The 16,440-nt window shown below is 43.0% G+C and overlaps 1 protein-coding gene across 5 annotated transcripts in view; it reads left to right on the forward strand.

Moving 5' to 3' along the window:
* Window positions 1-16,440, forward strand: part of LOC145897731 (E3 ubiquitin-protein ligase HUWE1-like) — a 75,157-nt gene that overhangs the window by 54,644 nt on the left and 4,073 nt on the right. For 3 of the 5 annotated variants that reach the window (XM_082986142.1, XM_082986139.1, XM_082986141.1), the window contains exons 57-85: window positions 113-231; window positions 296-368; window positions 757-978; window positions 1,433-1,742; window positions 2,029-2,170; window positions 2,533-2,668; window positions 2,882-3,174; window positions 3,419-3,503; window positions 6,737-6,925; window positions 7,271-7,318; window positions 8,013-8,141; window positions 8,223-8,391; window positions 8,802-8,949; window positions 9,535-9,732; window positions 10,067-10,414; window positions 10,675-10,896; window positions 11,138-11,348; window positions 11,568-11,669; window positions 11,941-12,232; window positions 12,454-12,812; window positions 13,146-13,278; window positions 13,384-13,495; window positions 13,665-13,782; window positions 14,028-14,207; window positions 14,372-14,484; window positions 14,711-14,861; window positions 15,220-15,315; window positions 15,488-15,618; window positions 15,942-16,259. In XM_082986142.1, the coding sequence (XP_082842268.1) occupies window positions 113-231; window positions 296-368; window positions 757-978; window positions 1,433-1,742; window positions 2,029-2,170; window positions 2,533-2,668; window positions 2,882-3,174; window positions 3,419-3,503; window positions 6,737-6,925; window positions 7,271-7,318; window positions 8,013-8,141; window positions 8,223-8,391; window positions 8,802-8,949; window positions 9,535-9,732; window positions 10,067-10,414; window positions 10,675-10,896; window positions 11,138-11,348; window positions 11,568-11,669; window positions 11,941-12,232; window positions 12,454-12,812; window positions 13,146-13,278; window positions 13,384-13,495; window positions 13,665-13,782; window positions 14,028-14,207; window positions 14,372-14,484; window positions 14,711-14,861; window positions 15,220-15,315; window positions 15,488-15,618; window positions 15,942-16,259 (5,147 nt within the window). Of the gene's footprint in view, window positions 1-112; window positions 232-295; window positions 369-756; window positions 979-1,432; window positions 1,743-2,028; window positions 2,171-2,532; window positions 2,669-2,881; window positions 3,175-3,418; window positions 3,504-6,736; window positions 6,926-7,270; window positions 7,319-8,012; window positions 8,142-8,222; window positions 8,392-8,801; window positions 8,950-9,534; window positions 9,733-10,066; window positions 10,415-10,674; window positions 10,897-11,137; window positions 11,353-11,567; window positions 11,670-11,940; window positions 12,233-12,453; window positions 12,813-13,145; window positions 13,279-13,383; window positions 13,496-13,664; window positions 13,783-14,027; window positions 14,208-14,371; window positions 14,485-14,710; window positions 14,862-15,219; window positions 15,316-15,487; window positions 15,619-15,941; window positions 16,260-16,440 lie in introns of all 5 variants that reach the window. The other 2 variants (XM_082986143.1, XM_082986140.1) reach the window with 2 other exon arrangements.

Consider the following 16,440-nt stretch of genomic DNA (forward strand, 5'->3'; position numbering starts at 1 on the left):
CAGCAATTCCAGACAATTGTACGTTTAACTTCATGTTTAACAGCAATGATTACTGCAAAAAATAGACTTCATACCTAAAAAAATCATTATTGAGGTAAATGTGATGTCACAGACACAGCGGATGACGTCAGCCAGGACGAAGACGAGGACATTGCTGACGATACGATAAACGGTGACGATTCGAGTGACGACAGCGATCAGGATGACGATGATGATGACGACGACCATGACGTAAGCACCACCAGTATGCCCCGTTTTAACTTTCTATTTATAACCTTATTTGGTCTTGTGGTAGGATGATGATGACGATTTGGAAGACGATGGTTCTGAGATGGACAACCAGGAGTTGGAGGATGATGACGTTGATGGTGGGTTTGCTTTTGTGTTGTTATGACTTTGACGTAGTTTGAAACATTAGTGGAACTTTTGTCCCTTTTAGTTGCCAGTTGGGCGTTAATCTCCTGTGAAGATTTTATTTCAAGTCCTGACGAAATATTCTACTCAATAAAAAAATATTCAAACCTTATACATAATAAGAGATAATAATGATCACGAGCTGCAGATACTTGGGTCGAAATAGTGCGCACAACTGTTTGTAACTCACAATTCAAACCTTTATCTTACCGTCATACAAAAAATATTGACTAAAAACAAAACAAAAGATATCAAGTATTTGCCTCCCACCGTGCAAGTGATGTTTTTAAGTGATTCCACTTGGCTCCAGTAACCTTTTTCAACAACCGCCATACACTGCAGCCGATTCTTCGTACGACGACCTCAACTACGACACATTCGTATACGACCTCATGCAAGGAGAACAACCCGACAACGATCTGTTCATTCACCTCGAGGATATATTCGGCGGACCGGGAGCTCGCCTTCAGCAGCAACTTCTTTCTGTGAATGACGTCAATGCCCGTCGCATAGCGCTCCCAGTGGTGGTGCACGGCGACGAGAACAGGGACAATACAGAACAAGGTGAGTTTGGTTCGTGCTGTCGCCGGGGTTCGAACCCGCAACATATGGATTCCTGTAGAGTTTTTGAGTTTGTTTGTGTTAATTACTGTAGTTGCAACTTGTAGACGTATGAGCAGAAAAATGGAAATGTTTGTTTTTAAACAAAGGGAGTACGAAACATCTCATATGTGTTTTCTGTTTCATTTTGAGCAAAAGTGAAAATGTTGACTGAATTGTAAACTTCGGATCAACACACTATTATTCGGTCTGGAAAGAAAACTTTTTTATTTGCTTTCGTATAACTTCACAAACTTGGATAACCTATTTTATAAAAAAAACTGTTAAACCTGCCAAAACCGGGCCAAGGTTGTAGAAAGGTTATACAAAAAAACACCATAAAACGCAATGGCGACACACACAAACGTTGCAATATTACCAACACGAACTATACCCCCTCACCATCATCTTTGCTCAGGTCGAACCATCCCACCACCCCCTGGTACCGTAGCCACTTGCCATCCCCTGCTGGTTCGCCACGCCAACCATGCACAAGTAACGGACAGTGCTGCTGCTGTGACGGCACCGAGACCACAAAACTATGCAGGTGCCCTTTCTGGCAACCGGGGTGCAACGGACGGTTGGAGCCACCGTTTTACCAGGAATGGTTTCGGAGCGGCAAACACTGCTCGCTCACGTAACCAGACCGATCCAAGCAACCAGCACACTTTGCACTTACACTACACCGGAAACGGTCACCCCAGGAACCCGCCTGTTGTGTTGCAGAGGTTGGTTTGCATTTGTGCTTGTAAATAAGAATTTATTCGAAAGGAGCTGTGTGTTATGTGCGTGCGTTTTAAATTACAAAATGTTTGGGTCCTAATTTAGCACGCCATTTTGTCAATGATTGTCTTAGTCGAACTACAGCATTAAACGACACGGTTTTGTTACGTTATACAATATTTTTCCATTGAGCCTATATTTTTCTTGTGAAAACACTACATCTGGGTGAAAAACCTCAATAAGGAAGCAAAACTCAGCAACGTTTGCGTAATTTCCGCTTTGCATTCGCAGACTTCTCGGTCCGGCTGTAGCTCAGGACATTCTCCAGCTCTCTACCTCCCTCTACAACGAAGGTGGCGGAAGAGCTCAAGTTTTGGTAAACACGGATGATATTTCCCACTCCTCTGATGACATCATCGACGGCATGTTTCTGGTAAGACTTCTAGACGTGGTGGTTCCTTACAAGTAAATGATGCTCTTGTCACGGAGAACTGTTGCATGCACCAAAATACCATGTGCAAAGCGAGGTAGCACAGGTTCGAACCCCAGTGTGGTTATCAACTGACAATACAACGTAGAGCTGGTTGTTCAATACATTTTCATACGTTAGTTGGTTTCAGTCAGTTTCATGTACCGTTCATGGTTGGAGTTAAACAACATGGAAAAACAAAAAGCTGTATTGTCACAAACGCGAAACCATCAGCACTCTCGTATTGGTCTTATAAGGCAATGTCATACCGATAAAATATTAAGTAAAACTAAACAAACTTCTCACTGTGGAATTTTGTACCACAGGACAATATGTTCCAACTGCAGAGCGGCGTCATGGCGTCGGGTTCCATGGTTCCAGACGCCGTCCCATCATCACTTGCGAGATGGGTTGAAGTTAGCTGTGTGTTGGACGCCCAGAGTCTCTACGACTGCATGACTCGTGAGTTGAATGATTATTCAAGGAGATAGTTTCACTTTACTCTCCGGTTTATTGGGTTAATAAATGCGTAAACGGAAGTGTTTGTTAATGGCCGGTTGTTGATCATAATAAAGATTTCTAAATACAGCAATTTTGTTTATCGTCAAGACTCGAAAAACTGTCACGACAAAAATGTTGTTTGACATTTGCAAATTATTCGCTTCCCACCTCCAGTAACGAAAGACAGGATCGTGGATCACGTGATCAAGATGCGCGACCAGGAGTTGGAGGAAAGACGCGAGAAGAGGAAGCAGGAGAGAGACGAGAAGAAGCGGGAGGAGATCCAGCGCAAGAAGGAGAAGCTCCTGGAGGAGAGACAGAAGGAAGAGGACAAAGAAGAGGAAGAGGAACGTCAGAACGAATCAGAGACACCAGGATCCCAAGGCGGCGCGTCAGAAGCGGAACCGACCAATCAGGAAACGGCGGTGACTTCGGCACCACTAATCACCACCACGTCCACAGAGCACGTATGTTTACTTTGTTGTTGTTGTTACAAGAGCGGTGGTGTTGTTATTAGGTCGCCACGTCGATATATACAAATTACTTCAATAAGCTGCCATACTGGACAATCGATTGCAAGCGCGTATGCAGCAAAATTGTACATAACAGCAAAACCGGAAGTGTGTATGTTCCAGCTAGTTGGAACCTTTGTTTTGGGATATCTTGTAGTTGTTGTATGGTAAAATGGTTTATTCGTGTCGTGTATTTCAGACTCCGGCGACCAGCACACCAAATATCGCCACACCGTCAAACACCCCGGTTGCCACAAGACCCGATTCACCTACAGTGACCTCAAGTAAGTGCGGTTTGACCTAATGTAACCCCTTCACTTCAACTCTATCACATTACATTTAAAATATGAAAACTTCTTCGTTAACAATGCGCAGTTAGTAGTCGAAAACCTGCTTTTCAAGAAAACTATAGTACAGTCCAGTGAAGTTAGTAGACGCCTTGACAGAAACGGATGGAGACCATACGTGGCAAAATATATTGTACTGTATTGTTGAATATTGAACGCTCACAAAGCTGCCTTGGAATGTTCGCTGTCTGGCCTTTTTGACAAGAATTCTTTACTTGGATACGATGGGCGATCGAAAGTCTGCCAGATTGTCTTGTTGGTTTCAATATCCACTATTCGTATCATACTGTTTCTGCTCATCTAGTTCCAAACTTAATACGAGGGCACTGTATGAGATTACACAAGCCTGCACTATGTAATTGCCAAAACGTTAAATCAAGTGGTGCAAAATACCAGAGCACAGGTCCCAAAATTTGCAATGTTTCAAAAATGGCGCACAGGTTGATTTATACCTGCAGAATTTCAGAAAATGGATGTAGTTCCAGATCCACAAACATGTTTAAGGCTGTATGTAAAAAAATGTATGTAGTTCTAGGTGCACAAACAGGTTTAAGGCATTACCCCTAGAAAGGTCACACTTTTGTTTGCGCTCCCCTAGTTTCATGAAAAAGCGCGAAGACGAACTTTTGGAGGCATGGCGGAAGTTTTGGTTTCGAGTATTCTTTGAGGTAGTGGCGCCGTCCACAATGAGGTAGTAGGTTATGCAGTTTTCGTCGCTAATACTTTTGCGACGCTGGGAGATACTGTGTCACCTTCTACCTTTGTGGACGACGGTCGTAATCGTCCAAGTTTGTAACCGTTCTTGTGTCGTTCCGACATCAAATTCCTGTAGGTTTTTTTTTCACCAAAATGTAAACTTTGCCACGATCAAGACGGTGACTTGTCATGAGTTATTGAGTTTTTCTCGAGAAAACAAGTCAGGCAGAGGTTATTTGTGGTTATAGCACACCATCACCCTGTAGTATGAATAACAGTATGACGTGGCTCAAGGGGGGCATGCAGAGCAACAGCAGATAACAATACACAAAACTGAGACCTGCCGACTGAGGTAGTGGATTCTGTGGTTAGTGCGCGCGCGCCATAGGACGTTTCGCGCGCGAAAGAAGGTAACCGCAAAGTCTGCTGTCTCGTTGGCGCGTATGACCATTTTCTTCGGTACGGTGAACAATATTTTCGTGGCATGAGCCAGGAACGTGCGGAATGCAGACGAGATTGCCAATCGTGTGTCTTGACAGATGACTATGTTATGGTGCTACAACGGGTGTTAGGGATGCGGGATTGTGGCTGTATTCCAAAAAAAGGGTATCAAGCCAGGCTTTTCGAATGGGTTTAAGCGTGGATTTAATTCTTTTTTGTGGTAAGAACTCGCACCTTTGCTGTGGTTTTTGACGATTTTCTTGTCCTTCTTGGCTATCCAACAACTCAGCAGATTTAGATATCAGCCCGCATGCCCACGTACATCGTGTCCGGAATGTTTTTTTTTAAATCCCGCAGCGCGCTCTACCCGCGTGCATCGTGCAGGAATCAAGCAGAGGTGCGCAGCGGACTTGAGGTAGTAGGTTATGTTGTGAAATATACATAATACGCACACACACACGGAGATACGACGTAACCTGCTATCCTCCAGTCTGCCCGGGCCACTTTCCTCCACGTTCCTCCAATGCGAACGCACCGGCCTCAACTTCGACGCAAATCAGTAGTTGTTTTGTCCGGTCGGGCTCTGCAGGGAAGTTTAACTTCCGCGAGGATAGGAGGCACTGCTGCCAACAGTTCGCGCCGCACGTTATGGCATTTTTCAAATTTGCAAAGACCTGCTAGACGCTTTGCTGCTTTCTCGTTCAGCAGATGTGCCGACAAGCTTTCTTCGCGGTTAAAAATGTTGTTTTGGGCCTTATGGTTTTTGTGCTTTGCTTGTGAAAATTAACTTGTTAAAACTCTATAGCAACAGGATCATTGATGTGAAAAGTGGAGCTGCACTTAGTATGACCTGTTGCCTGACACTACATAGAAATATCGGCCCGATTAGCCACACAGTCGCGGTTAAACTGGTATTTGTCTTCGCTCTGCGAAAGCCTATTTTTAGCCGCCAGTCGGTTGTACCCCGCGCGTGTACAGCTTGTCTGCGAAGGCATTGTGACGTATCAGCGGCACTGGAAACAGCACAAAATGTAGCTGGAGGTTTGGGCGCTGTCTTAGGCTGAGGTAGTAGGTTATATCAGTTCTGGCAAACACGTGCAATAGAAGGTAACTGAATAACCTATTAGCTTGTCGAAGCAGTGCACTGACAACAAATTTATAATTAGTTACGCAAGCGTCACGTCAAGGGCTAGGCAGCCTACGATAAGGTAGAACTACTGGATACTGTGTTTGAGGGTAGAAACCATCTGTTTAATATTATTGTCAAAATTGTTAGTGATGCCTTGGAGCTTGTTTGTGATAGCTGCTATGTAGTGTGTTGACTGAACTTAAATTTCCCCATCATGTCAGTATGTTCGGTTTTAGTTCAATCGGCGTCACATTGTGTTTACCGTTAACGTCACTGGATGGTTCATCTATTATGAAACTGAAACTAATCTCTGTAGCCATGCAGTGACGCACTTCACAATTATGATGCGGTGAACCACATCACGTGAGCTGAATAACCAGTACCCCCGGAAGCGGTTCTTTTACCGCAGAGATTTTTTCTGGTAAAAGTCAACATACATAAAACTTTTTGAATTGGCCCCTAAAACTGGTTTCAATGCGTTTAAGCCAGAAAGTCGGTCTGGATTTACTTGTAAGCCTGCTGCGGTTTGAGGTAGTAGGTTATGCAGTTTTGGCCTCGTATGTTTTTGGCCGATCGGAGATAACTGCATGACATGCTGGCTCCTCTGCTGAAAGGTGATATCTTCATAAAACTGGGGTTGGATTTGGCTAGGACATTTATGTTTCGTCACAGCGTTTGCTTTGATGCAAAGTGTCTGTTTCAATGTCTCAAAAGCTCTGTTTGGCTATTGGTTGACTTTTAGTGTTTTTGTGTTTTAAAGAAAGCTGAAAGCAAAACCTATTTTTTAAATAAGTTACATATTTTCTATCTTTTTCTGTATTGCTTACTTGTATAATTTGACCTTGGCGTTCGCAGGCCACGTAAATATTTCCCTTTGCCAAAATAACTTACTGTCCCCACCTAGCGGCCGAGCGCGCTCCCGCCATCAACGCCCTTCAACAAGCAAGCTCTTCACTTCTAGCTGTCAGTGGACAACTTGAAGGTCTGAGTTTCACCCTTCAACAAGCACGTGATTCAACTCCCTCCGATGACGTCACTACCACTGCTTCGAGCGGCGAGGCGAACACTATTACGTCAGCGAGCGCCGCGCAAGGTAAGATTAATGCGTGTTGGGTTTGATTGGTTGGATTTGTTTACATACGTTGCTTGGCAACACTGTTCAATTTCGTTGACAGAATTTTGTGTAAACACCGTTCTGATGGGTTAGACAACTTAAGGAAATGAATAATTGGGTGTGCAGCTGAGACAATTTGTCAGGCGAAATGGTATTTACATTGGGTTGTAACTTCACAGTTGTCCCCAACATCTGTTTCGTTGCTCTATTTATCCATTAATTATATTTTTAATCAACTGAAATCTTTACAATTGACGGAGATTTTTTGGCAGGTTTTTACTGGTATAGCGAGTTATCGTCTTGAACAATTTACTTTAATTTCAGATGACGCCTCCGCTTCCACTGTGTTATTGCCAGTTCCGCCAGACTCAGGTATGTACAGACTCATAAACGCTTCCTACGTGACTTACAAGTGTGTGGTGTGCACACATTCTTCCAGTTTCACTCCACCAGCAGCATGTGTTCAGTGTACTCAGCAAACCTGTTTTTTGTGGATATTACCAGAGTCTGGCGTTAGATTTTAGTGATTTATGACACCAGTAGCATGTAAAGGTTTATTTTCGCTGACTAAAATCATTCGGTATTCTCACTGAACACAAATATATTTCGCTTATTTAAATGGAATATGCGATTTTTTGGCTGGTTAACAACAACAAGCCGTGCAAGTTAAAGGTTAATTACAATATTGAAATGTTGGACATTACTTTGGCACTCTTGTCATATCAATGTCCCGTTGAATCTCATGATCACAATAATCAACCAAATTTGACAACTGTGATTTATTTCTATATAGATGAAACTTCTCGAGATAAGGCTTGCGTGGTAATTTTGTTTGGGCATTAATCATTAAATCATTAAAAATGCATTTATAAGATGGTCGAGTTGCATCAGCCATCTTATTAGAAAACGTTTCGGCATAAATGCCACTCATTAAGTCCGGTTAATAGAACTTCTTAAAACAATGAATTAAATGTGAAAAACACCCAATTAGTTTTTTAATACTCTCCCGTAAAAACAAAAAGAACTTGCAATCAAAACACATCGAATTATGTTGATCTTCCTGCAGCAATGTCACCCGTACAATCGCCGCTTGTCATGGATACCACTTCGCCGGCGTCCAACCGCTCCGACGTTACCATGGAAATGAATGAGCCGGCGGCGGAAGGGGAGGAAGTTGAACGTGAAGCGGAACCAGGTATAAAACTTTGGTCCTGGCGACGATTAGTTTGCCTGAGGTTTTTTCCAACTTTGTCTGATCTGTTTCTCTGTATCCTAGCAACGGGAGTAGTAACGGATGAGGAGAACGCTCCTCCAGCTGCCGATCCTCCAGCGGATTCGAGTGGGAACGAGGTAACTAGTGAGAGCAGCAGACAACAGGTGATGGAAGGTGTCGACCCCTCATTTCTTGCCGCTCTTCCAGCAGACATCAGACAAGAAGTGATCAGGTAAAGTTCAACCCCCTTTATGGTTTCATCTATTATACATAGAAGATTATTATCATTTAAGAAGAGTAAACACAAAATACCAGCTGGGGTAGCATCTCTGGAACGTTAAGGCCATTTTCAACGTGCCCGATTATATTCAATTACAGTCATATGACAACATAGATAATTTCTAAATCTAATTGTCTTTGAATAAGTATTTGGATTTTTTTACCCTTCAAAGTTGTTTTGCTTCATATTTTTAAAAAACTTCGTCTGATTTTACTTTCAACCCCTCTTCCCCTTTTGAAACAAAACCACAAAAGGGTGAAAATCACACTGCGAGTCCATTTTTTTCCCTTTTCAATCCAACATTGCAAACCTGAGCACAAATGTGTTACAACACACAAGTTAACGCATCCTGTCCCGCACAGGGAACAACTATCTCGTAACAACCAACGATCCACATCAGCTGCAAGCACCTCCGGGCAGCCGGCTGGAAGCGGAGTAAGTCCGGAGTTTCTCGCTGCTCTTCCGCCCAACATCCAGGAGGAAGTACTGGAGCAGGAGAGAAGAGAGAGGGTATGTAGGAATTGATCCAGCTTATTGAGCATTGCGTTTTCCACGCGTCGCAATGATAATGTCACAAGTAAAGAGAGCTACCCTGTCCAATGCCGCGGGTCACTGACTCCACTGCTATTTGTCACAAGTAGCTTTTCTTTTTCGGTTCGTATTGGTGATGAAACAGGCATTGTTTGTTTGAAATAAAACTTGCCCAAATCTGTAATACTTGAATGGCAAAGGATTTTTGCATGGTCGAGCAATTTAGTTTATAACAACACAGGTTGAGAGTCACTTGCTCAACAAATTTACTAAAATTTTTATTTGGTCGATTGAACTTTTTTTGACCATTTAGCTGATGTGTCTACTTTGGGGTTTCACTGTCTTTTTCAGAGAAAATTTTTTCTTAAAATCAAATTATTTTTTTTTCTTAAAATCAAATTATCTGAAAATTTTAATTTAGCGTTATTCAACCGATACGTGTTTTATCTTATTTTTTTTTCGCTGATGCTGCCAGGAATATTACCGCCCTGGATGGAGATCTTTAACAACAATACGTATAAATTATGACCAACAACTGACCATTTGTCATCTGTCTTCTTGCAGTCGAGAAATGTGGCCCCCACAGCCACTGAGGACAGCATGGATCCATCAACTTTCATACAAACCCTCCCAGCCGATCTGCGACAGTCTGTGTTGTCTGATATCGACGAGTCTCTGGTGGCAGTTCTTTCCGAGGAACTTGCAGCTGAAGCTCAAAGCTTGAGAGGCGACGCAGAAGAAAGACAACGGCGGTTTCTGCAGGTTGGTTAGAAAAACTAAGGCTGCTTTGTTTGATCTTAATTTCTTATCAACTATTTTAACTTCTTACCGTGGTCTATAGGTAGAAGACATAATTGGCACGAGCTGTGCAACTCACTAAAACTCAAAATAGAGATGACATAAACGTCTACTTTTAAAAATCCAATGTTAAGAAACTATCAGATGTTTTAAATTGAAGTCAGCTGATTTATTATCAATATTGATTTTACCTGCACGGGCATCCTCAGTTCTTTATTCAAATAGAATTGCCAACTAGAGGGCTAGATTCTGGAAAATTTAAGGAACCTGTCTTTTAAAAATCCTCCTGATTAAACAGGAACGTCTCCTCTCCCACGGGGTCGGACTCTTACGTCAAGGAGCCACAAGGATACGTCATCGCGCAAGGGGACCTCCCTCCGGCCAAGCGTGGGGCGGATTAGGGTCCCTATCTGGGGGTATACGACGTCACCCGTACGCCCCAGGCGGCCGTGGGGCCGGTGGTCAGCCCCAAGCCCCCGTTTCGAGGCAAATACTCGACCATGACTCCTTATCCTGTCTCCTGCTCCTCCTCTTCGTGGAGGAAGGACGCCTCAACATCAGCAACCTCCACCGGGTCTTCCGCAATCTTTGTTATCATCATCCTACCAGGGACTGGTTGGTTGGGACTCTCGTCTCCATCCTACAGGTAAAGACTGGTTTTCTGTATTTTAAGTTGGGTTTTCCTTTTTTGCGACCGCACTTTTGTAAATAATAATTTTCACCGTGCTAAGTGTACGAGACCCATGTATTTGAGGGTGTATTTTTTATTTCAGGTAACACTTAGTTCAACAAATTTATTTATTTTCGAAAATATGAATCAGTACCATTATTTAAACCTGCTTTTTCCAATGTACAAACGGGACATGCGGATCCGATTAAAATTAAATCAAAATAATTTGATCACAGAGAGCTGGCGAAGTGCGGGTAAGCCCCCACGGTGAGACCTCACCCATGGACATCACTCCAGCGCAGACTTCGGCCAAAATGCAGAAGCAGTTTCCAAAGAAGAGTGCCGCATCTGGACAGTGGCCGGCGGAGGCCACGCCCGTATCTGGCAGCGCACGAAACACCTCCTGGATGTCAATCAGGCTAGAAGCCGCACTTGGTTCACGAGCCAGCATATTTCAAGTAAGTTCCCAAAACTGTTGTTAATTTCCTTGCCAAGTTCAGGTGTAAAAGTCGTGACGTAAACATTTATCTGCGGCCTTAGGTCTGCTTTTGTTGAAACGTTTCAAATATAATCTTTCCAGAGTTGTGTTCCAAAAATTATAAGTTTTAAAATCTTGTCTCCAAATTAGAATATTATTTTCTCCTCGGTGCCTTTAAACAAACACTTCCAACTCTAAACTCCTTTCTGTGAATTTTTTAGGTGGACAAACCCCAGCAAGCTCAGAAGAAACCACATAAGGAAAGCAAGGATCCATCTGGGGGAGATTCTGGAAGCAAGAATGTTTATATTCATCCGCAAGCCGCGCCCGTGGTGTGTAGACACGCTGTAGACGCTCTCATTGTTCTCTCCAAGATATTTCCCAATTATTTCGTCACTTTGCAACCCGTAGGAACTCCCGCGCAAGGCCAAGGTAGGTTTTATTGCGGGCGGAAATTTGCGGAATCTACTTTCGGTAGAGCGGTAAAAGTTCCTTTTCCGCATTGAATTGATGTAATATATGAGAAACAGCGGATACGTCCGTTACGAAATCAAACGACCGTCTAAATAACTTGACTAGCTGTGTGGAATGCTTACATGTAAAAACATAGCCTTACTTATCCTCGCGTAACAATTGTTTGTGAAACTTCAGAACAAAGTAAAGCCGAAACGGATTTTTGGGATATTCTCGTGAAACTTGACTCGACTTCCCACAAGAAGAAACTCTCCACTAAACACATGCACTCAACCGAAGGTGAGACACACATACTTGGCCAGGGTGTCCGCTTAACCAAATATTACCTACAGGGAAAACCTGTACCATCGCAGTGAGTGATAAAACCTGTCGTGCAGACTAAAGAGTATTTTCCAAATATCAAACTATTGTAGCAAGGCGAAGGCATCTTGTTTTCACATATTGTCTATTCTTTTAATGCTGCGAATGTAAAGTATAGTAGCAATGTATTGTCTTCACTGGGAGTTGTATTTTAGTTAAATATATAATCCGAAAAACTTCGTCTTTGCAGAAGAAGCAAACACCTCCACAAAATCCAAAGAGGAGTCATTCGATCTGAGCCTGACCTGGCTTGGGATGTTGATGCGGATGCTCTCTCATCCTGTAGTGAAGAGGAGCCAGCAGCTCACCGACAGAATGCTTCGTCTTCTCGCCCAAATTTCCAGAAATATGACGCACCTCTCATCTGCCGCGACTAGCAAAACGGATGAGAACAAGGTGGCGGACAATAGCTCATCTGTGGCGACACCTAGCGACACAGCTGAAGGCAGAGACGCGGCCGCTGGAGGGTCGGACGGGAACGCGTAAGTGTTGCATCGTTTTGTGCTATTAATGTTTATTGGACTTGGTTCATTGACAGCTTTTTTTAAAAAAAACTTGATGGTGGTCGCTGAACAACCTAAATTTAATTCAAGTCTTGTAACTTTTTGCAGAAATCCACTTTGTTCTAATATTAAATACAATTGCATGTAAAAACAAAACCAATAACAAAGTTTAATCCTACTGTTTTACTGAACGCTCACAGAGGTTCAGATGGCAAGGATCCGGCAGACGATGAATCCGTCTCTGCGACCGTCACCATGAGTGCACGCGCAGGAACAAGCAACACCAGCACCATGGGAAGATCCGTCCTCAACTCCATCACCACCACAACCTCCTCATCCCGATCTCAAGGATCAATCTCCACCGCCTCCGAGGCTCCTGCCTCCTCCGGTAGAGATTCGAAGTGTGTAGAGATGGAGCGGGAGCTTGCGGTGGCTGTGGGGGTCCTCACTAGCCACGCGTGCTCCGAGGAGGGTTTGGAAGACGCGACATCCCTCCTCTTGCAGCTCTCCAAAGCAACTCCCGGCATCAGACAGACAATCGTGCAGCTGTCGTTCGAAGGTAAGATTCCTTTGACTGAAATGTTTGGAGTTACACAACGATGGTGGAATAAAATAATGAAGTGATTTTACCTTTCATTTAAATTTTATATGTGTAAACCAAGTACCACCTGTATACAATCGAAAGTATACAAATAACAGTGACCATACCCTCACACTGGTGGAAACCGGGTAGACATTTTTGCCACATAGCAATATTATAATCGAAGCAAAATTTAAGAGCACTTAGCTCCTAAATAATTTAAAAGTCATTGTTTTTCGCCAAACACGCCCAACTCAGTTAACACTGTGTCAGCCAAGCCCATAACACAAAATGAACTATTTTTGTTCCCAGGGGCGCAAAAACTTGGCACACTTCTGGCTGCGCAGATTCAAGTTCTTCTCGAGGAAATTGTTCATTACAACAAAGAACACGCAGAAGGTGCTTTGAGCTCTGGCACGCCCACTCGCGGCGTCATTTCCAACAGGTCGGTTGTCAGCAAAATCTAAACCTAGCGATTGAATTCGTGTCCTCTGTAGTTTTGTGGCTGAAAACCTATTTTTGGTTTTAAAACTATGTTGTTTTATCCCAGGTTTGACTCCACCCTTAGTGTGGTGCTTTCGGCGAAGGATAAGTTCAAGAAGATTGGGCGGGAATTGCAGTTACCCTCTATGCAAGCCTTGACAAGCAAAACTTCGCATCAGGTATGTTCACATACCCGTTCCTATTTCCCGTTAAGTAGGATTTAAACGAATGATAATATTCCGCAGATTAACTTTCTTCTAAAATTAAACAAACAATTTCCCAACATCCCAAATGCTTTGCCCGAACTCGCATTTTTGTTTCAATTTTAAAAAGTCCGTTTTCTTTCAGGCTTTCTTCTTGCGCATTTTGAAAGTGATCTTGCAACTTCAGCAAGCGTACAGAGGGAGGGGTGTTCTGAATCTCCTACAGTCGAGAGCGGCAGGAATTCCTTTCAGAAGTTGGCGAAGTGAGTGGTTCCACACTTGCTACCATACTTACTTGCATCAAATGCACTTTTGTGTCACGTTAAAGGCCTAAAGTATTCTTTAAAATGAGCAATATCACTAAAATAAATCACAAACTACTACGTCGTATAAAAACAGCGTGGTTATTTTTTGGTTTACGCCAATGATAACCCTGCCGATAACCCATAAAGGACATCGTGTTTACAACTAACTTAACCTGATTAATAAGAAAACAATCGTAACACAGGGTCGGCTGGCGTTCTATCGGCAGTTCGTAACACCGTGTCACAACTCGAGCAAGACGCTCACGCCCTCCTCGACATCGTTTCACCTACGTCACGACGTTCAAACCAAACCAACCGACAAACCAGCGCCGCTGCGACATCTGCCGGCGAATCGCAGGACGCCGAGCCGGAATCAGAGAAAGGTATTAATTTTTGTGTGTGTTGGTTTACCAGTAACTAGACGTAATCTCGTCGCAGGAGCGCAGTCTTAACTTAAAACCTATTCACTGGTCAGCAATTATTTCATTTTCGATCCTCGTAAAAGCGAAAAGTTTCTGCTTTCGCATTTTAAAATGTTTATGTTCAGAGACGCATCGTCTAAGCGAGCGATTGCAGTTGGACGAACTGTGGGATGTTCTGGGTTCTTGTCTGAAGGAACTTTCGAAAAGTCACGACCAACACGCCGTACTCGTCCTGCAGGTAAGTACGCCCTCCAATTCTTTACAATACCAAATTAAGAGACGGGCGTAAGAAAAATAAATTAGTTTATCGTATATTAGGATGGACGATATAAACTTAGTTAGATCGTCCTTCCTAATATACGCTATACAACCAATGCCTACAACTGAAAAGTAGAATTGCAGTTCGTTATAAGTTTGTATAGATAAATTTAGAAGTTTATGACATTTCTTGTGTTCTCCTGCAGCCTGCCGTCGAAGCCTTCTTCCTCGTCCACGCGTCCGAGACGTCGCAGTTGCGCGCTCAAAGACAATCCCAAGCGACAGAGCAGGAAACGAGAGAATCGCAACTCGCTCACATTCACGAACAACAACCTGTGTCGCCCGGACAACCACCGGGTAAGGCGTAGTGTTTATATTTCCAGTGAAAACATTTTCTTCACGAAATCGACCCTGTTCCAGCAACATTTTTTTTTGCGTGACACAAGCGGAAACTTTAAAGTCAATTTCAAAATAGTAAACTACCTTTAATCTATTTGTATAAGAACTGAAGATGCTTATTGAAGCGAAACATGTTTTGAAATAATAAAAGCGTCAGACACATGATTTTTAAAATTTTTAAATTCCCAGTAGAATTCTGTACAATTGTGCAAATAGTAAAAAAAAAACAGTTTGATTTTGTTGTGATCATGTAATGTGTCGGGAATTAATGGTAATTAAGTAAACATAATAATGCGCTTTTAATTTACATCCGCAGGCACTTCATCCGAATCTGCAGCCTCACTTTCTTCACAAACGTCGGTGATTGATGTCAGTTTACCGGTAGACACACAGAAATTCCTTAAGTTCGCAGGTAATAAACATTGGGTATTATATTTCCAATTATCCAATCCCATGAGCTGATTCTATTGTGTCTGATTTAAAATTTCAATTCCCGTATTTACTTTACACTAATTATACACCAAAAAACAGCTTTTAAATTCATTGAAAACTCATATATTTCTAACGACTTGCTTACATTCTAGACACTCACCGGACAGTACTTAACCAGATCCTCCGCCAATCAACCATCCCGTTATCAGAAGGTCCCTTCTCTGTTCTGGCCGATCACACAAAAGTTCTCGATTTTGACGTGAAACGAAGATACTTCAGACAGGTGTGTGCACTGTTGAAAATAGCTACCCAGGGCTTTAAGAATATTAAAAAGACTTGAGACCTTTTTACAAAGTTTCTATGTATAAGTTTAAAGTAACTCACTTCTTTCGTGTCAACTACACCCGTACTTTGTTTTCTCCTCTGTAACTTCCACAACAAGCCACACATTTTGTTCGATGGTCGCTTTTAAATTGTTTCCGCCCAGCAGCACAAGCTGTAAAAAGCCCCTGCAAGCTCTGGGACGTAATTTCAGAAAAAAATTAAATTTTTAACCCTTCAAACCAAGTTCACCTCAAAAATAAACTTTAACAAATTTTCGTTCAGGAACTTGAGCGCACCGAAGAAGCTTCATCGCGGAGGGACGACGTCGCGATACGCGTTCGACGCGATCACCTCTTCGAAGATTCCTTCCGCGAGCTCCACCGACGCACGCCCACCGAACTTCGCTCTCGTCTCTACGTCGTGTTTGACGGTGAAGACGGCCAAGATGCTGGGGGCGTGTTGAGGGAGTGGTACCTGGTCATATCGAGGGAGATATTTAACCCTATGTACGCCTTGTTCCGCACTTCGCCTGGTGACCATGGCACTTACGCCATCAACCCGCTATCGTACATCAACTCCAACCATCTCTCTTACTACAAGGTGAGCGCGGTACTGGCAGTGTCGTGAATGCGTGCCTTGAGGCCGTGGATTGTTTTGTAGGGCGCCCACCAGTGGTTGAAAGTTGTTGACTATTTTATTTGGGGAGTTTTCAACGCTAGGTTTAACTTACTGTGATTCAAGATCTCATTTATTAACAGTTGCAGCAAAATTATAAACTTTA

This window comes from Ascidia mentula, chromosome 4 (assembly GCF_947561715.1).
Source record: "Ascidia mentula chromosome 4, kaAscMent1.1, whole genome shotgun sequence".
In the NCBI taxonomy this organism is placed as follows: domain Eukaryota; kingdom Metazoa; phylum Chordata; class Ascidiacea; order Phlebobranchia; family Ascidiidae; genus Ascidia; species Ascidia mentula.